Here is a 22,469-nt window from a genome sequence, read left to right as displayed (position 1 = left end):
CAAGAGCGTCGTAAACACTCAGTTTGACCAGTGAACGGCGTTATATCAACGCATTCATGTTCATATATTTGAATCCGTAACCGTCAATCGCATGATTCTTATCAAAAACGTCACTTTAGGAAGCACAAGTCTGTTAGTTACGTTCATATCACTTTCACTATGACAATAAGTTTTACATAGTGGTGAATCAATCTGTCGACAAAGCAGAGCCCAACTACAGAATTTGTGCATACAGAAACCAAACCTCCACAACACAACGTCACTGCTACAAGTACTAGTCAACAGACTCTTTCCAAAGCCCACAGTAAATATTTTAGTTTTGTCCCAGTTGTATAGTTTTCTAAACAGACCCTCCAACAGCTCGTCTAGTATTTTTGCAGATGCACAATCGCAGGCTTGGGTTTGTATTCCAAGGTGGTGGAATTCATGGTATGGGAACTGGGTCGCATGCCCAGACAAAAATACCAAACTCATGGTTTGCAGGCTATGGTGCAAAAGACCTGTGAAAGTCCGGAGTAGAAATGACCTTCAGCAACTCATGCATGCCGGGATCGGGTGTTCAGGTTCGCTGACCTGCTTGACACATGTCATCAACCCTCAGTTGCACAGGTGGATGCTTTCAAAAACACCAAAAGCAAATCGACACAACCTGTCTCCCTTCACACAAGCTCACAGTGGAAGGGAAACAACCACTGGGGGCTTGTATTCTCTTTACTAAACACGTCTAAATGGGAAATTGATCAATAACTGGGTCACAGCAGTGCCCTGTGTCGCGTTGGCTGAGAGCTGGTAGATCGATAAGTGACAACCAATTAGACAAATGTTTCACATGAGGTATGAACCCTGTATTATGGCAACAGTGCGTGAGTTGAAAATTTGGCACACCAGCATGGTATGAAGGGATATTCTCGTATGAGAAAGTCTGAGTTACTAACTTTATTAGGGATAAACTATCAAAAACCTCCTACTGTGAAAAATTTAAGAAGGCAAGCGCGTGAGCAAGGTATGATGGGCTATTCATGTATGAGAAAGTCTGAGCTTATTCAATTACTCAATGAACAGGCCCCTATAGAATTACAATTCACACCTACTGAGCGTGCTATAGGGAAATATTTGATAGGATGGAAGTTCAAAGAAACATAGACGTTGAAGATATAAGGCAATTGCTATTTGATAAAGTGAATGAAGAACTGAATGATTTAAGAGGTATTAAATTTCAACTCACATTAAACATGACACAAGAGAAACAACAGGGAAATGAAACAATTGACCAGACTATTGTTTACTTCAGAGGTAATCAGGAAGTTACAACACAACCTGACACTATCAACTCTTCTATTGACAGGTCATTCGAAAAAATTCGAGAAACACTAGAACGTTACACTAATAGGGGGTCTGGTTGGGTGGTTGATAAAGTTAATATGATATACCTGGATATAGCAAACTATAAACGATTGAAAGGAGCGAAATCATTACCAACTCCTAAATATTTTGCAGACAAATGTGCTACGATTAATATTCCAAATATTCAAGGGGAAAATTGTATGAGGATATCATTAAGGATTATCAAATTGCCAGACTTTCCTGTTATCCGGTAGATGATGATATTATTTGGAATGGTATAGATGAACTAACCCCTATCTCCCAGTGCACAAAAATAGAAAAATAGAATCCAGATTTGACTATAAAGGTATTCGGGCATGAAGGGAATAAACTCATAGTCCACAGGATAAGTCCTTTATTGTATTAGCAGGTTAGAAAAACAGCTAATGTATTTCTAATACAAAAAGGTGAACAATGGCACTACATACCCATAACACATTTCACTCAATTGGCGTTCGATCAAACAAAACACAAGTAAAGGAAACACTTGTGTGAAAGGTGCCTTCATGGGTTTTCTAGGGCCGATCAGGGATGATTGTCGGGGTGTAGGGGAGACAGCTCTGCGTGCAGAGATGCTGACTGAAAACAACAATATCTTGAAATTTATCAACCACAAAAATCAGATGCCAGTACCATACATTATCTATGTAGACTTTGAAGCCATTATTAAACCAACTGATATGGTAGCCCCATCCCCTGATAAAACTTACACTCAGAAAGTTCAACAGCACCAGGCATGTGATTTTGCTTATGTGGTTGTTCATTGTGATCGTAAAACTAACCCTCCAGTCATTTACAGAGGCCCAGATGCGGCTGAGAAATTTCTCCAATATTTACAGCACGAGGAAGTAGAGATCAGGAAAAAATTGTATTGTATAACATAACACCAATGTATATGACCCTAGCAGATAGGGAGGCCTATAACAAAGGCACACATTGTCATGTATGCCGTAAACCTCTGAATGGTGATTCAGTGAGACACCACTATCATGTGCCACGGAAATACAGAGGTGCGGCTCACAGTGAGTGTAATCTGAAGCTACAGATTAACCCAAAGCTTATTAATATTCCTGTGGTGTTTCACAATTTACGAGGGTATGATTTACACTTGATTATGCAGGCTATTTCAAAGGTAGAAGGCAAGATATCCTGTATCCAAAACAACATGGAGAGATATATATCCTTTTTGCTAAATGGGTTGAGATTCATTGATAGTGTTCAGTTTCTGTTGTCGTCTCTAGAAGGCTTGGCAAAGGCTAATAACCCAGATGACTTTGCTATAACTAATCGATACACAGAAGAGAAAACTAGAGCCTTGCTGCTATGTAAGGGTATTTACCCATATAGATACATGGATGACTGGTCTAGGTTTAATGAGACAGAGCTACATCCCATTGACCGCTTCTATGGCAAGCTGACAAACGCGTCTGTCTCACAAGACGATTATGCCCATGCTAAAAATGTATGGGAACAACTAGGCTGTAAGACGCTAGGGAATTATCATGATTTATATTTGAAAACAGATGTGTTGTTGCTGGCAAATGTGTTAGAGATATTCAGAAAAACGTGTTCAAAGCAATATGAGTTGGACCCGGCATGGTATTATTCATCACCTGGGCTGTCGTGGGATGCCTAACTGAAGAAAACAGGTGTGGAGTTACAATTATTCACGGATTATCTGTTTGTTGAGAAAGGGTTACATGGGGATATTTCTATGGTATCTAAACGTTTTGCTAAAGCTAACAACAAGTAAGTGAAATGCTATAACCCTAATAAACCTCCAACTCATCTACTCTACCTCGATGCTAACAACCTGGGCTATGAGTCCATATCTACCCACGGGTGGGTTTGAATGGGAGTCCTGCGCATAGCTGGATGTTATGAGTATTGCACCTGATTCTGATAAGGGTTATATACTTGAAGTGGACTTAGAATACCCAGAGGAATTGCACCAATCTCATAGTAGCTACCCCCTGGCACCCAAACGTTTGAGGGTTAATCACAACTGGATGTCTGAATATCAACATAACCTGATGAATGGGCTGCTAGCAAATGTAGAGAAATTGGTGCCTGATTTGATGTATAAAACAAAGTATATAGTCCATTATCGTAACTTACAGCTGTATCTATCACTGGGTATGAAGCTGACTAAAGTACATAGAATACTGAAGTTTGATCAAAGCCCATGGATGGAACCCTATATCAGGATGAACACAGACTTGAAAAAGCTGGCCACTAACGACTTTGAGAAAAACCTGTACAAAATCATGAACAACTCGTATTCGATAAAACAATGGAGAATTTACGAAAATGTGTCAGTGTGAAGCTAGTCAGGTCGAGTGAGGAAAGCAAGCTCAGAAAACTGATAGTGAGTCCTGCATACAATAGAAGTACTATATTTAATGATGATTTGGCAGCCACACATATGAAAAAGAGCCACATTAAACTTAATCATCTGTCTAAACACCTGATGTGTGACTTCTACTACAATGAGTTAAAGAAACAGTATGATCCTCCAGATAGTCCTGTGGACAGCCAAGTGCAAGAAACCCCACACCGGCAGGTCTGTGAGGTGCTGTATACGGATACTGATTCACTACTGATGGAGATTCAAACAGAGGATGTGTATGAGGATATCAAAAACAATATACACCTGTACGATACCAGTGATTACCCGAGAGACCACCCCATGCACAGTCAAGTCTAGAAGAAAGTTTTGGGCAATATGAAAGACGAATGTGCATGTACACCAATGGCTGAATAAGTGGGGTTGAGACCTAAGATGTATTACTTCAAGAAAGCAGACGACGCTGAAATAAGAAAGCTAAGGGTGTGAAAAAGAATGTGGTGAAACGACATATCAAGCATACCCTGTACAAACAGGCCCTATTCGAGAAAAACATTCAAACACCAGATGAACATACTCCGTAGTGATGGCATTAGATATTTGGGTTGACATTGAAGAAGACATCTCTATCACCGCTGGACACAAAACTGGTAAAGCTGCACATATTTCAGAAGAAAAGGCCAAAGCCTGGTTAAAAAAAGACAACCTATATGGCAATTATACTTACCACCACCTAGATATATACCCAGGAGAAAATTCGGTATTCATATCCCTAATCAGGTTCACCAGGCTGACCTGTTGTTTCTTCCGCATGATAGGGTCAGAGGTAAAACCTACAAGTATGCACTAGCCATTGCAGATGTAGCCAGCCACTACAAAGAAGCCAAACCCTTAACCGTGAAGGATGCAGCGCAAGTAGCATGTGGTTTCAAACATATATACAAACGCAGTCTACTGACATGGCCTTCCGTGTTACGAGTAGACCTGGGCCATGAATTCATGGGTGAATAAACAACTGTTTACCAAACACAATATAGAGATAAGGCGAGGTGCAGCCGGTGAGTATAGAAGCCATAGTCAAGAGATTCAATTGCTCCTTAGCCGAACGTTTGTTTGCTCAATAACATTCACGGCACCTGCAGGTAGGGGGAACACCCACACCCCCAAGTATGACAAAGATCAATTCGCGATCTTTCTGACCCTCTGAAGGAGTGTAATGCTGTGTCATGGTTAGTTCATTTAGTGCTTCCAGTTTCTTACCGGTATAATACCTTGCTTTACCAAAACGTCCTTGGTGGCCATCGCCATGCCAAATGTTCATAGTAAGGATAAACATGTCTTGCATGTCAAAGTCGAGCTCTATAGATGGTTGTCTAATAATCATTTTAGTCAACCGAGCATACCCTACTGCCAACCTGGAAACCACCAATGCGTGGTACGCGTCATTAATATGAGATATAATTTTAATTATAACATAATATGAGGGTCGACCAGCGGTTGGGTGTCCACATGGGTGACTTGTGTTACAGGGGTGTGGGGCTTGCCCCGCTGCAGGGCATATAATGAAACAACAGCTACTACACCATCTACATCCACCCATAATTTATAATTATGTTTAGTTTGCGTAGCTAAGGCGTTTCTTCTACCAGCCTCAACTCTTTTTGGGTTCTTCTTCTTGGTGACTTGCATCACAGGGACCTGCGGTGGCCTGCAGTCGGCTGGGGTGTTGGGTTCCCCCACTGCAGGACTCTCCTGTATCGGGGTGTGGGGTGTCCCCACTTGGCTGTCAGCCATCTTGTATATTTTTGTTATTATGATTTGTTTTATTAAATTTACAATGCTTTGCCGTGATACTCGCTGCCGTCATCGTTGTCAGATACATGCCGTATTGGTTGTATAGAGCACAACTTATATACCTCAAGGCATTATCGATAAACAGGCCCTTCTGGAAGTCCTCCCACAAATAGAGATGACGTTCAGGTGGGATTGGTAAAAAGTGCGATGCTATGGCAGTGTAAACCTGGGTAATTGTAGAACGTATGAATTTTGTCATCTCGATCCCGAGTTGTGCCTCGTATCTAGAATATAATTTATTGATTTCTTTTTCCGACATTTTCTGAATCTTATCAGCAGTTATGTTGTGGCCTAAATATTGCTTTTCCTTACCACCCACTACTAGCGTTATCAGTCTATCATGCTGCTTGTTATCCTTTTGTTCCTCTGGAACCAACAACTGCTCAAGTAATTCATCTGCCTCCATTTTATAATATAATACTCTAGTTTTTATTTCTAAAAAATAATATGCAGCATACGCTAAAGACATAGAGGTAAAGGTTAGATTACACACGACTAGAACTTCAAAAACTATGGGGGAGACCCCCATATCCCCATCGCAGGTCATTACTAAAATTTACTAAACTATTACTAACATTTACTAAAACATTACTAAAATTTACTAAGCTGACCGCAGGTCATTACTAATATTTACTAGGCTGACTGCAGGTCATTACTAAATATTGGGGGGTGTGTGGGGGTCACCACCCACCACTCCACTGGTTGGTCGGTTTTCAACATGAGCTTGGTATGCTTAGTTTCAGAGAGCTGTTTTTTAACCTGTTGTCATTCAGGTTTACTCATGACATCATTCTCTCTCAAACAGTCCTCGAATGAATCCCTGTCTTTGCAGTGAAATAATGCCACCAAACGCGTCTTCTCTCTCTGGTCTTTCAACACCGAGTTGAATTTCTGCGTCAGCACCCATATGATTCGCGTGCCGGCCAGAGAAGGCTAAATACGACAGCATGTCTCTCTTTTCTGTTATTTCTCTGTTACTGCTGCAATCATCAAGGATGAACAACGTCGGCATTTCTTTAAATTTGTTGTGAAACAGTGTTAAATACTCTTGTAGGCGTGTCCACGGGTCGACTCTGTGTACGTCCGGGTCAGTCATCACCCCAGCAATTTCAATTACCCAGTTCTTTGAGCGTTCTTCGTTATTTGAATGGTTATCCCCTCGCTTCCATTTTCAATGTGACGCCTGCGACCGTGTAGACTGTTATCATCCGTCGATCTCATATCCAACCACAACACGTACATTCTGGTTAGGTAATCACCAATATTCACGGAGTATAGATCCAGTTCACGTTGTCGACTATTGAGTTTCGTTTTATTGTCGATAGTTTATGTATTTCTTACCACTGCTGGTGCGCTCTCATTCCGTGGCTAAATAACTGATTAGGCACTCCCTCTATGGTCACTTCTACTTTAGTGATTTCTGGGTTGGAGAATTTCTTGCAGTCTCTTTTTGAATGAGCCGTATTCCTCCACGGGTATGATCAATATTCCTTTCATCGATTGCGCCGGTACATTCAAATTGATATTCCAAATTGTATCGCTCTTGTCATGTATCCTATTGTAGAGAATGGTCATTTTTCCAGAGTAGGAATTTCGTATCTGCCTGGCAATATCTGGAGATTTTTTCGATCTCATAACTACCCTCATCACCGTTCGGCACACCCACGACATTGCTGTAATCATTGAACGAGAGTTTGTATTCCAGCCTGTCACCCAATGCGGCTTGGAAAAACAGTGCGTGAGAGGATAATAACTCGAAGTCAAGCGGGATACAAAACCTGTTCCCATATGCTTCGGCGATTGCTTTTTCGCTATGTGATAGTTTGGTTGTCGCTTCTGGTGTGAAGGCATACCCGATACATAACCTATTTGATTTTCTGCTGCCGAGTCCCTGGTATACACTGTTTTCTCGTTCTCCCTCACTTTCCCACAGGTCTGTGTAACAGTAATATATATAGCTGTCGTCTATGCTAAGCACCTCGTTGCCGCTAATTTTTATGGTGGTCTTCTTGATTATAGCACAACCCACATTATTCACCAGCTCCCGTTTATCATTGCCTGAAGTCAACTTGATGTTAAACACCAACCATGCTGTCCCTGGTACTATGACGTCGTTCTCACCCAAGTTTGGGAATCTAACCAGCAATAGTTGGTTCTGGTCTATCGTGCTTAGGTTGTTCATAATAGTAACTGACTTGCTAACGGCTTTGACTCCTAGCAGTTCTCTTAATCTTTGAAAAGGATTTAGCTTTCTACCATAAGAGGGACCAGTGGTGAGTGCTGGGTAGCGCTAAGAGCTCGTCAACACCCCCATGTGGATCTGGGGGCATATTTGGTCCACCAACCTGTTGGCCGTGGGTTGCGGCCCTGTGGCGGTGGAGGACGGGAGTCTGGGGGTTGAGGGCAATGGGAGCCTGTAACCGCGTCCCCTTTGCTCAACACACCCCTTTGACCCTTACTTCACCTAGACGGGTGGTAGAACTGGCCCGGTTCTATCAATCGGCTGGTCACGCCAAGCACTGTGCGTGGTAGATATATTATTTGCACACGTCCTTATTTTTTGGGCCTTGGATATTTTGATCTTGTAAGATACATTTATTGATTACTATAAATTGCCTAGAGTCCTATGCCAGAAAGCGGTGACTCATGGGCCAATCTGGCAATATTGACCTCCAAATTCAATATGTGTCCAATTACGTGTCACGGGCAGAACCACCCCGGCATTTAATTTGGTATACAAGTATTGCTATTTGCGTCATAATTGCTGGAGTATTACACCCCTGTATCCCTGGTGTTTTCATCTTGGGGATCCGGTGCTACTTGACACCATCCTTGTTGACACTCCATGGTGGGTGGGGAGCAGGGGTGCTGAATACTCTTCCTTTCATGATGTCTTCCCAACAAGCTGGTTCATCTCGCTGTGAAAAAAAGAGGCGTCTGGTTGAAACAGATTGTACACCTGAAACTATTCCTGTAAATGTCGATTCTTGGGCTCGATTTTAGTGATTGTGTCTAAGGACTTTCTACCGATCAAACTCAATCCCTTCACAATTTCAAAAGCTATCTCTGGAATTTGTGGTGAGGTAAAGAACGTTAACCGTCTTTGTAGTGGCTCGCTTTTGGCTGAGTGTGCACGGAGACAGCAATTTCTCAATCTGCTGTCTGTCAAGAACTTTGCCAATATCGAGGTTGCAGTGTCTGTGCACAGGACATTGAATTCTTGCCATGGCATACAAAGCTCGTTGTCTCTGTGATATGTCAGAGGAGGATATAGCTCTTGGACTTGAGGACCAAGGAGTTACAGCAGTGAAACGTTTCACTTTCAAGAAAGATGGTAATATCACTCCAACAAATACTTACCTCTTAACCTTTTCGCGATCTTCTCTTCCACAGTCAATAAAAGCAGGGTATGTTAACATTGGGGTGGATGTGTATGTCCCCAATCCACTATGGTGTTATAAGTGTCAGCATTTCGGTCATGGGTCTAACTCATGTCGAAACCCTGTGGTGTGTCATCGCTGTGGTGACCATCATGAGGGTGCAGACTGTGAGCATGACATAAAATGCGCAAACTGTGAAGGCCCACATGCAGCTTCATCCAGGTCCTGCCCGGTTTATATACGGGAATCTAAAATAATGAAAATCAAATGCGAAGAGAACATTTCATACCTTGATGCCAAGAAACTGTTTACAAGTCAAACTTCAATTGCGTTGAATATATCTTATCCTGCATCAGTCACCCGCACTGTAGCTACATCCTCGACTGCTTGTCAGACTGACTTGACCTTGGTTCAGTCAGAAAGACCTGTTAATTCAGGAAAAACACTTATTTCAGCAGTCACTCAGTCTACTACCGGGTCTGAGACTGAAATTCAGCCTTCGACATCAAAGACGTCTGTTTCACAACCAGCTCATTCAAAAACAGCTACTGACCAAACAGGAAAGAAGAAAGGAAAAAGGTTAAATAGAAACCATCCACCTATTGTCCCATCACCTTCAGAGGTCCCTCTACAAAAGCCGTTTGAACCTCTGGATATGGAGGTTACTCCTTCCTCACAAGGCAGTCTGAGGAACAGTTCCTCCTAAAAAAATACCCGTGAACGATCACCAATTGAGCCACCATGACTCAGCTGGATAATATAATTCAGTGGAATTGCAGAGGGCTTAAAACTAACTTCAGTGAAATACAATTACTCATTCAAGACCTTCAACCGTCAGCATTATGTCTTCAAGAAACTTATCTTAAAAATACTGATAATTTTAACTTAAGGCGATACACTGATTATCATTCTTTCTCTCCCCCAGGAGATAAGACTACTGGAGGTTCTTCTATTTTAGTCCATCAGAGCGTCACTCATAGCCCTCTTACTCTAAAAACGGATCTTCAAGCTGTTGCTTGACTCTGACTCTGCACTTTGTGCTGACATTGTGCAGTTTGTATATACCTCCCTCTTCCAGTATTCAACAATCAGATCTTCAAAAACTCTTTGATCAACTTCCGAAGCCATGTCTTATCATGGGTGATCTCAATGGGCACAACCCACTTTGGGGAGGTGTCCATACTAACACCAAAGGTAAACTCCTGGAGGAATTCATTTCAAATAACAATTTATGTATTTTCAATGATGATTCAGCCACTTATTTACATCCAGCTACGGGAACATATTCTTCCCTGGATCTATCACTTGCTGATATATAATGAATTTGAATGGACGGACCATGATGACCTATGTGGGAGTGATCATTTCCCCACCATTCTGAAAACACTCATCCCTGGTGATTATCCACCGATATTTAGACGGAACTTTGCCAAGGCTGACTGTTCGTTATATAAAATATTGTGTAATGATAACTTAACACCTGACGTTTTTGTGAACAGCGAAGATCCAATACAGTTCTTTTCCGATTTATTGAATGACATTGCTGACCAAACTATACCTAAGTCTTCTGCAGTTCCACATATCCGTAAGCCATGGTTCAACAATGAATGTCAACAGGCCAGGAAGTGTAGGAAGAAGGCTGATAAGTATTTTCGCCGACACCCTACCGTACATAATCTTGACAAAGTTAAAATTTTAAATGCCAAGGCTAGACGTTCTTTTAAACAAAATAAGCGTCAGACTTTTCGAAATTATGTATCGAAAATCAATTCACGCACGCCTATGTCAAAAGTGTGGAACATGATTCAAAGAATAAAGGGCAAAGGTTCTAAATCTACTGTTCACCATCTGAAAGATGGTGATAATTTATTAGCAAATAAATCTGACATTGCCAATAAACTTGGTGAAACTCTCGCCAAGCATTCATCTTCATCAAATTATGTCCCTCAGTTTCAAAAATTTCAGAAACATCAGGAGAGGAAAAGATTAAATTTTAACTCAGAAAACGGTAAGCATTATAATGAATTATTTTCAATACATGAACTACATACCGCCCTTGAGCAAGCTCATGATACAGCAACAGGGGCTGACAATATCCACTATCAGCTCCTGAAGCACTTGCCTGAATCGTGTCTGGAAACACTGCTAAATATTTTTGATTCAATATGGACTTCAGGGAAGTTCCCATCTTCCTGGCGTAATGCCATTGTAGTCCCCATTCCAAAACCTGGCCAGGATCATGCTGATCCATCAAGTTATAGACCAATCTCTTTAACGAGTTGTGTCTTTAAAACCATGGAACGAATGGTAAACAATAGATTAACCTGGTATCTGGAAACCAATAACCTTATAACAAATATTCAATGTGGTTTCAGGAAAAATCGTAGTACCATTGACCATTTGGTACGTCTAGAATCCTTTGTCAAAAATGCAATAGTAAATAAACAACATGCAGTATCGATATTCTTTGATTTGGAGAAAGCATACGATGCCACTTGGAAGCATGGCATTTTAAAGGATTTACATGACTTCGGTTTAAGGGGTCGTTTGCCTCTTTTTATATCACAATTTTTAAAAGACAGGCAGTTTCAAGTCCGAGTGGGTTCAACCCTGTCTGACCATTATAATCAGGATCAGGGTGTCTCACAAGGCAGTATTTTGTCTGTAACACTTTTTAGTATCAAGATAAACAGTTTATCCAAGGTTTTAAATGATTCAATTGATGGATCATTATTTGTGGATGATTTTAATATTTCCTGTCGAGGTAAAAATATGCATACAATCGATCGGCAATTACAATTGTGTTTAAACAAAATAAATAAATGGTGTCTAGAAAGCGGTTTTAAATTTTCTAAGTCAAAAACTAATTGTATACATTTTTGTAGAAAATATAAGCCGCATAAAGACCAAGAACTATTTTTAAATGGCTCTCCCATCAATGTTGTAAAGGAGGCCAAGTTCTTGGGTCTAATTTTCGACTCCCACTTAACCTTTTTGCCGCATATCAAATCACTAAAAACAAAATGCTTGAAGGCACTCGATTTATTGAAGGTGGTATCCAAGTGGGGAGGGGATCAAGTTACTCTCCTACACCTATACAGATCGCTTGTACGTTCAAAACTTGATTACGGCTCTATCGTATATGGTGGAGCCTGCAAAAGCAACCTTAAACTTCTTGATTCTGTCCATCACCAAGGTTTAAGACTTTGTCTTGGGTCTTTTAGAACCTCACCTATTGACAGTCTCTACGTTGAGGCTGATTAACCATCTCTTGAGCAGCGCCGTATAAAGTTAGCTTTACAGTACATTACTAAATTATACTCTAATGAATCTAACCCTGCATATAACTGTATTTTTAATCTCCTTTATGAGGATTTATACAACAAGAAATCTTCTTTTGTTCCGCCCCTAGGACATAGAATTGAACCATTTCTTTCTTCGGTCGGCATTGAGCTGGAAAACATAGCTCCCTCCCGTCTTCTTTCTTCTCCTCCTTGGCAGTTGGTCAGGCCCCAAGTGGACCTAACATTGACCACATTTAAAAATCAGAAACTAATGAATTACAGTATAAACAAGAACACAATCAATTAAAACATAAATATAGCAATTATAAAGCCTTATTTACAGATGGGTCCAAGGACGGTGGCGCAGTGGCCTGTGCCACTGTCATTGGATCCAGAACAATATCTTCTAGATCACCAGACAACAGTTCTATTTTTACAGCTGAAGCTAGCGCCATACTAACAGCCCTTAAATATATTCAAAGACACCCTAAACATAAACGGTATATAATCTATTACGATTCTCTTTCTTGTCTTCAGGCTATTAACGATTTTTCTTGTAAACATCCACATTTAATAGAAATAATCGAACTGTACAATAATCTTGCTATTAGCCACTGCGACATCGTATTTTGTTGGTTACCTAGTCACGTTGGCATTTCTGGTAACACAATGGCCAATCTTGCTGCTAAGGCAGCACTCAACAAATCTGTGATACCTCTTCTTATTCCATACTCAGATTATAAAGCTACAATAAGATCTTATATCCGTGATCTGATGCAGAAGAAGTGGGACACCCAGGTAGGTATAAATAAATTACATGAATTAAAACCTTACATCGGTTATACTTACTTGGGTTGTCAGTCCAGATTTGAGGAGGTCATTATGCGACGATGTCGCATTGGCCATACGAGGTATACTCACGATTATGTATTAAAAGGTGAGGATCATCCGTTTTGTATCCTTTGTGATGAAAGAATCACAGTCAAGTATGTTCTGCTTGACTGTGTTGAATATTCCATCACAAGGGATAATTTTTTAATTCACTTTGAAGGATCTTTTTAATAATGTTAGCTCTCATTTAATTATTGCATTTTTAACAGAATTAGATTTGCTAAATGAATTGTAAATAGATAAATATTTTATTCTTGGAAGTTTGAATTAGTAACTTAGAGTGTTAGTGGCTGTATCCTCGAGGGGGGTTAAAGTATTTAAAATTATTGTCCTCCTGAGAGGGTACGTAAGTCCAAAAACATTTGAAGTCAAATTTGATCTTCCATTTTTTTAGCCGTAGTATTTCTGTTATTTTAATTTGTGGCTAATCTTGCATACAATCGCCATCAGCTAAGGGGATGGTGTAAATCCAGCTAGGGTCCATGCAGGTAGCAAAAGTACTGTAAGTCCCCATGGCCCCTAATATGGTGATCTACCTTCAGTTGTTGGTGATCTATATAGCCTGTTTTTATATTGTATTGTCTAAATAGGGATATTAATTTTAACTTTCCACGCTAGTTTTATTTCTTATTGTGATATTCTAGTTGTTTTACTGTCCTTCGTCGACAGGTTTTTATCATATACATAGGTTCTTTTTGTAACAATGCTCTCGTCACGATATGGCTGCAATACTGCCGATGTGACGTTAATATTAACTCACTCACTCACTCACTCATTACAAACGCGTTCGTATGCCCGTCTATCGTACGGATTGTTTATTGCATTCCATGCCTTATCCTGTGGTATTGGTGGGCTTATTTCTTTGAGAATATACGTCATATATGATAGTAAACGTGTAACGTAAACACAGATTTAATCAGTCCATCCCACCTAGTGTCTGTCAATGTCAAGCCGCATCCAGTCGTTGCACACCACACTGTGAAATTGAACACACAGCAGTCTGCAAGGTGTCACTGTGCCAGTGGAAGACACTATATGTCTAGCCAAGATTTTCCTGACCAAGAACGTCAATTGTATTGGTATGAAGTTCATACATGAGGCATTACCAGAAAAACTATTGGAAACTATTTTCTAAAGTATCATATAAACAATGGCATACAATGCTACACTCGGACACAGAGGATTTCAATTTACCTGCTGAGGAAGACACCCCATACATCTTTTACTATAAAAGTATACCAACGAATGCTACTAGCAGATTTTACAGATCTTGAATGGGTAATTAAAATAACACTAACCAACCCTTACATCGTTTTTAATCAAAATGGCTTCATTTCCAAAATTATTAACAATGGCATCCTTTTTGCATCCTATATTCCCTCAAAATATAGTCATACACAAGTTTTACGAATACCGGGTCACACTGGCACCAGTCAACGATGCTTCTGTTTTAGACATTAATGAAATAAACGATTACCAACAGTATTATTTTCCAAATAAAGATTATACTATAAAACCACACACAACATTAATTATAGATGCATATCTCACAGAGAGCGCTGAGTTAAAATCCCTTTTAAATGGCTGTTTAATATCTTGGGATAAAAGGCGTGAGAATAAATCATAAGAAGAAAAGGCTATCCAGCATCAACGAGCCTCCATGGTATTATAGTTCACTGTCAACCACATTTAAATTTACAACGTATGATCCTAACCAATAATGTAAACCTTCTAGGCTTAAAATAAATCAATCAAAAATTAGATGACATATAATTAAAAACTAATTTATAAACTATATTATAGACAAACAGGATGGGGCTGTATCCAGCTGTAGATGATGAAGGAAATATTAAAGGAAGTGCAGACGGATTTCGACTGAAACAGATATGCAAAATAAAACGTCAGCTAGAACAAGAGCGGGATACTGAGGCATCACTACATAATAAATACAATATAGCCTTAAACTACATATAAGTTGAATTTGTAAAGCAAAGAAACATGATGAAATTAGAATACTTGCTGTATCAAAGTTAAACACGATAGAAGATCATGTTTCCACTGCACTCAATGACAATAAAATCTCAGAAGAGGAGTTTCGTTTGATCATAAGCGAATTAGAAAAATACAACAAAATGAAGAATGAGATTAGATCAAAGGTTCATAACACATATTCTATAAGTGAGGACGCGAAAAAAAGTACATAAAACAAGGGATACTACAAGCCCAACAGGCATTTCTCACGAAAACCAATGGCATAATAGAAGATACACATTAAACTGCTTCACTGAAATCAACATAGTGAGGCCCTGCGGACTGCTGACCGAAAGTTACCACACCCCAGTAGACAGCCAGCTGCAAGCCACAGCACTGCCACCTGCTTATTCACACTATTACAGATTTGTTCACACCTATGCATAATAATGGAATTGTGGCGAGCTGAAAATATAAATCTATTTGGTGCCGAGCCTCTGATTCTTGACAAGCTCAAAGAATTAGGGCATGGTGACTATCTACTGACTATTGAAAATTAATGGAAAGGTCTACAAAATGAATGTACTGACTGAATTCATTGCTAATAGTATAGACCAGAATTTAAATACATGGGGAGTTTTCTTCTTACTCTCAATAAGAGAACATTACAACGTCTTTGATCCAATAATCGATATAGTTACTCTTACATATGTACTGATATGGTTACACAGACACACACCCTTTAATTTTGTGCTCTCAGCCAACGCGACACAGCGCACTGCTGTGACCCAGTTATTGATCAATTTCCCATTTAGATATTTGTGTTGTAAAGGGAATAAAAGCTCACAGTGGTTGTTTCCTTTCCACTGTGAGCTTGTGTGAAGGGAGACGGGTTGTGTCATTTTGATTTTGGAGTTTTTGAAAGGGGGTCTAGATCTATGTTATTGATAAGTATAAGGCTTACATTTAGAAACCCCATTGTTTATACTACTCATGCTGTTAATCACTGGATTGTGTGGTCTAGACTCTATTATTTGCAGACCGCTGTCATATAGCTGGAATATTGCTGAGTGTCGCATAAAGCTAAACCACTCGCTCACTCACTTTAATATAAGCTTTATCAGCTTTTCCATGACGTCTATTGTTTTGATATTAACTGTGTTGGTGATTAAAGATAAGCAGTGTGACAGTTTTGTATACGTGCGCCGTAAAGCAGCCGTGAAATCAGTCGCATCTTCAATTCACAATTGATAGGGTTAAATTTCATTGATCGTCCAGTCAAATTCGAGTATTTCACGTAACCACGGTAGAAGTGTGATATAACTCATGAATTGAATTGGTTTGAATCCAAGTTTGAATTGGTTTGAAATGCTTGTCATAAGAGGCGACTAACAGCAACGGATGGTCAGGTTCCCTGACTTGGTTGACATATATAGTCTTATCCAGTTGCATAGATCGATGCTCATGCTATTGATCAGTGGACTGTTGTCCGGATTCGATTATTTACAGACTGCCGTCATATACTGAAATATTGCTGATAGCTTTGTTGAACAACAAATCAAAAACTTGCAATAACAGATATTTGTGACATAGCTCGCTAGACTTGTCACAAAATATAATGACATTGTATAATTGCATTATCCAGAGGGAAAAAGCCCTTAAAGACATCTGTTTCATTCCAGCTACAAACCCGCCATGTTGCAAAAGAGGACTTTGGTGAAAGTAGCTGTGGCTCTTTCTGTGCTGGCCATCATCAGATTCGTTACCAAGAGGATTCCCATGGCTCATCTGACCAATGTTACGCAAGCTGCATGTGAACAGTCAGTAGTGCAAGGTGGTTTCGTGGCAGCCGGTCAAGGTGGTTTCATGGCAGCCGGGCAAGGTGGTTTCATGGCAGCCGGTCAAGGTGATTTCGTGATAGCCGATCAGTTAAGAAAACAGAGGACTAAGCTGTCGGAGATGCTGAACAATGCGAGGAGGGAACTAGCGGTGATGAGTTGTGAAATGGTTGAAATGACTTCAAAATCTCATAAGGTAAGATTATGCTTTCTTGCAAATGTCTTAGTAACTTTCCTGTACGAAACCAATTCTGATCATTTATCTACTTTTGTTGACGTTTTAGTGCCACACACGGTCATATTCGAGCTGTGTGACACCTGTCTGTAAATCTTGTGGTCTGGACCAGATAATCCAGTAATTGCCATCAAGATCAGATCTCATACCAGATCTCATAATAAGGGTGTTCTAACTGCCCGAATTTGCCCAGCAGCTTTATTGCCAAATTTTGGGTGTTGAATTGAATCGTATGTACATTACGATATTTTACGACCTGTTACGACTTTGCGTAACCGGTGTTGCAGGCTCAAACTGTAAATATAAGTAGTATAGTATTCCCAGAAATTATTGAGAATTATGTTGCGTCATGTAACTCATTACGTTTATTAACTTCTGGCGTTTTACTTACATAAACATGTTAAAACATCATCCTTTTACAGTCTCAGTCTTGTTTTAGTACTTTGTTAGACCTCCTCGCTCAGCAATGCATGCCTGAATACGCCTAGGCACATTACCCATCAAAGTTTGTAGGTAATCGTGTGACAGGGTATCCCAATATTGGACCACCTCGGCCTTCATATCTTCAATATTTCTCAGTCCCTTTTGGTTTATTCTGTCCTTCATGACTCCCCACACATTCTCAATTGGGTTTAGGTCTGGGCTGTAACTGGGCCAGTCTAAAACTTGAACATTTTCGTCCGACAACCACTGTTTTGTGTAGCGCGCAGTGTGTTTTGGGTCATTATCATGCTGGAAAATCCAATCATCTTCATACAATGGTTGTGCTGTCGGAAGAAGGTGACCATTTAGAATGTCAGCGTATCTTTCTTTTGTCAAGTTTCCCGTGAAAACACACAATGGCGTCACTCCGCAAGCCGATATGCCACCCCACATGTGAAACTTCGGGCTATGTTTTGGTCGCTGGTAGATAGGTTTGACAGTATCTTTAGTCCAAATTTTCACACAATTAGGGAAAAGCCAAACAGAACTTTCATCTGAAAAGAAAACATTATCCCAATCTTGATTTTCATGAGCCCGACACCAGTTTAAACGTTTTTCCTTTTGTGCATCTTTCATCAACGGCGATTGAATTCCACGTTTTTTCACCCAATTAAGTCTCTGTAATTCCTGCGTAACTGTTTCATTGCATACCTGAGGACTTCCTCTGCTAATCATTTCATTTCTGATGTTCTCAACACTTTTCAATTTGCCAGTACTCACAATCTGCCCAAGTCTTCGGCGATCCACAACACTGAATTTCCTAGGCCGACCTGCCCCTGCTTTGTGCTCTATCCCGGTTCCTGTTTGAATATTCTTCAAAGTTCTGTATACTGTAGACAGAGGAATACCATGTCTACAAGCTAACACTTTAGCATCAGCCTCACCCCTTTCAAAATCATCTAGAATGAGCTTTCTTTTCTCTCTTGCTGTAAATTCTGCCATGTCAACACAGGAAGCCGTCTGCTCAGACAAGGGAGATAACTCTTGACGTAATGAGCTGCCTTCTAAGCCTTCAAGAGTTGTCTCCCTTATTTAGTATGCTTAGTGCATAGTGAAAGCCCTTTTTCCAATCTTAGCATCATTAGGAAAAAAACAAAGATTTTCTCAATAATTTCTGGGAACACTGTACAACTACTAAATATCCACTCAGGCCAGTATGTCCTCACAGTCACTGGCCCGCTACCCCGTGCCTAGTAAATATCCACTTAGGCCAGTATATCCTCACAGTCACTGGTCCGACTGGCTCTTGGGGTCATTTTGTATATCACTCACCGGCTTGATAAGTTATAATACACTTTTAAATCACACACAATTATGGCCTGATAAAAATGTTATTGCTTATTGATGACACCAGAGTCTACATTAAAATTTTGGGCTAGTGAATCATTTTGTGGACTAACAATGTTAGGCATAGATAGCCCAGCCCACCTTCTCCACCAGGGAATCTTGCCAGGTATACTTGCGCCATCCCCAGTCATTGAGAGACCCGTGAAGGTCCCGGGATAGAACAGGGTTTCAGCAACCCATGCTTGTCGTAAAAGGCGAGTATGCTTGTCGTAAGAGGCAACTAACAGGATTGGGCTCGTGACTGGTTGACACATGTCACCGATTCTCAACTGCGCAGATTGATGCTCATGTTGTTGATCACTGGACTGTCTGGTTCAGGCTTGATTATTTACAGACTGCCGCTATATAACTGGAATATTGCTGAGTGCGGCATAAAAACTAAACTCACTCACTCCCCAGTCTTTGAGGCTTCAGGGCACATGAAGCAGAGATAAAAAGTTAAAACTGAAAGTCCTCATTTTTTCTATCACCCAAAAAGCCCATTCACACAATGGATTTCCAAATACGTCAATGTGTCAGAAAATGTTTTGTGTATCAATAGCTCTGTTTATTTCCCTCCAACAGACTTCTGTTGCGGTTACTGGCGGGTGGTGCAAATCCACAGGTGGGCAACACAGGTGTGACAAACGTCTGGCAGTCCAGCTTTCACATTTGTTTCAAAATCAAACCGTTGCTAGTTTCGGGGATGGTCCGGGCGACTACAAGAAGTTTCTAGATGCCACCCATCAACTTCGTGCATACGATGCTTATGATGGCGCTCCCTATGGGCGGGAAACAAGCGGTGGAGTAGTTCAGTTTGCTGATCTAACGGTTCCTCTGTACGGCCTTCCGTTATACGACTGGGTGATAAGTCTGGAGGTGGCAGAACATATTCCAGCTAGGTATGAAGACGTCTACTTTGACAACGTTGTGCGTCACGCAAGGAAAGGCGTAGTTCTGAGCTGGGCAGTGCCTGGTCAAAAGGGTGTCCAACACGTCAACAACAGACCCTTGGAGTATGTACAGAATCTTTTTTTGAGCAAGGGATTTGATACAGATATTGTGGCAAGCAAGAAACTTCAACGAAAGGCAGGTTTTCCATGGCTGAAGCAAAATATTTATGTCTACAGGAGGAGGTATGATAATGTGGCCGATCCATTAAATACATAAATGTCTTCGAAATCCCGGAACAGCTGTGTTATGATGAGTAACATTCTTCATTCTTTTTTTCGGGAATAAAAGATCTATAAACTAAACTATTTACAGGTCATTTATTGTCTAACACCACTGTGCTAGATGCAGCAAGCACCATTGTCATAATGATATGTGGTATTCGGTCATCCGATGGTCTAATAACTACAGAGGGAAAAATACAACACTGTTGGTGTTACTGTTTACAAGCGAGTAACATTTTCTTTGCTACCCGCTGGGAATGCTGAACTGTGCGAATCCATTTGGTACATCTTTTAAGTAGTTCTTGATTTCGAATAACAGACCCAATAGGGGGATGGTAACTCTGAATTTTGGGTTGAGTGTCCATCGGTGTCAGTATTGGATAATCGTTAAAATCTGATACTCGTTATTATGAAAGGATAGCATTGCGATGTTTGATAAATATATTAACTGGTCCCTTGAAATGCAGAAGTTATAGGGTAGAGACGCAAGTAACAAATCACTGCCTGAGACCCCTCTGATGATAATACACATGAGTGAAAGATCAGATACACTCATTGAGGAATATGTTGAAATATGTGATCAAGATCAGGTCAGACTCACTTAAATATATATATATATATATATATTTGGGCGCTATAAGCTCAGAAGGGGAGAGAGAGTACTAATTCACATTTCGGAAGTTAATACACTTTATACAGTTATCCGTGTGGCACGAACCTGCGAACCTGATAGTAAATTATATAATCTTCTTTATAGTATGTATTCATCTGTTTAATCTTGTGTGAATGTTGAAAATTGTTATAGAACTGATATGTTTTCGACAAACTCTGGGGTACACCAAGGCTGTATTTTGAGCCCAATTCTTTTCATCTTCTTTATAAATGAACTTCAGAAAGTTGTAAATCTTGTAAACATGGTGTTTTTCTATCACAGGACATTGATGATATTATGATGTTATTATTTGCTGATGATATAAATATGTTTTCTTATACTGTAGTTGGTTTACAGCAGCAACTCAATGTGTTACATCAGTTTTGTACAACCTGGGGTTTGAGTGTTAATATTGAGAAAACTAATATTATTGCATTTAGAAATGGAGGTGTATTAAAAAAGGATTGATATTATGGTAATACAAAGCATAAATGTGTTTCATACTATAAATATTTAGGGTTGATATTCTCTTCCAGGCTGAATTGGTCAACAGCCAGTAAAAGTTTGGCAGCTCAAGCATCTCAGGCTACACAACCCGTTCACCAGCTTTTTAATAAGAATCCCTCGATTTCTTCCATAACTGCGTGTACCATATTGGATTGTAAAATTTTACCTATCCTTTTATATGGGATATATAATATAAATGAAATTTGGGGAACAAAATATTTTCACTGTTTAGAAAACGTACAGGCTTCATTTTTTAAACATTTCCTTAATTTGGGAAAATTTGCTTCCAAAAAAGGCTATCATGGGTGAAACCGGGCGTTGTAATATATTTGTATTAAGTAGAATAATAGTAGCAAACTTTTGGCTTAAATTATTGAAATTGGAATCGTTTAGATACCCACGGCAAGCCAATATTTTTTTTAAATGCAAGAAGATAATGGTAAGGTAAATTGGACATCAGAGGTTAGACAACTACCTTTTGTAACTGGTTTATCTTCTGTGTGGATGGCACAGGATGTTGGAAATGAACAGAGTTTTCTATGTATATTTAAGCAACGCCTTGAAGATATTTTTCTACAAGAATGGCTGATGTCAGTTAACAGCTCCAATTTTTTAGAACATTACTCATCCCATCCCATGTTACAGCCTGAATTATATATCACGCATTTGCAAGATAAAGGTCTGTTGAGGGCCTTTTGTAAATTAAGAATAGGTTTCCATGATCTTAGAGTTAATCATGTGCGTAATTCTAAAAGGGATATGTCTGACCTAAGTGTAGCCATTTGTAAAAAATTTAATTTAGGGGATATTGAAAATGAATTCCATATAATGTTTGTGTGTACAGTGTACTCCGATTTAAGAATTAAATATCTGCCATTTATCTCAGTTCCTGTGACAGACAAACATACATTGTCCAATCTTATAAATTCTAGAAATGTTGATGTTGTTAAATCAACCGCAATGTATTCAAAACATGTTTTCAATGTAAGAAATGTAAACCATACCACGTGAGCATAAAATGCATCTCTATTTGTACTGTAGGCCTCAAGGCCCTAAATACTGAATAAACTGAATCTGAATCTGAACTCTGAATCTGATATATTTGGGCGCTAAAAGCTCAGAAGGGGAGGGAGAGTACTACTT

General features: G+C 39.8%; 2 protein-coding genes across 5 annotated transcripts in view; both read left to right on the top strand.

Annotated features, from left to right (window-relative positions):
* Window positions 1-20,253, top strand: part of LOC137284816 (uncharacterized) — a 59,710-nt gene extending 39,457 nt beyond the window's left edge. For all 3 annotated transcript variants that reach the window (XM_067816812.1, XM_067816810.1, XM_067816811.1), the window contains 2 exons: window positions 16,793-17,144; window positions 19,578-20,253. In XM_067816812.1, the coding sequence (XP_067672913.1) occupies window positions 16,806-17,144; window positions 19,578-20,162 (924 nt within the window). In that variant the 5' untranslated portion in view covers window positions 16,793-16,805 and the 3' untranslated portion in view covers window positions 20,163-20,253. The remainder of the gene's footprint in view (window positions 1-16,792; window positions 17,145-19,577) is intronic.
* LOC137284830 (caspase-7-like) overlaps window positions 1-22,469 on the top strand; it is a 654,824-nt gene that overhangs the window by 315,247 nt on the left and 317,108 nt on the right. The gene's annotated exons all lie outside the window — the stretch shown is intronic.

Source organism: Haliotis asinina, chromosome 5, assembly GCF_037392515.1.
Source record: "Haliotis asinina isolate JCU_RB_2024 chromosome 5, JCU_Hal_asi_v2, whole genome shotgun sequence".
Classification (NCBI taxonomy): Eukaryota; Metazoa; Mollusca; class Gastropoda; order Lepetellida; family Haliotidae; genus Haliotis; species Haliotis asinina.
This window is presented reverse-complemented; position numbering and strand designations above follow the sequence as displayed.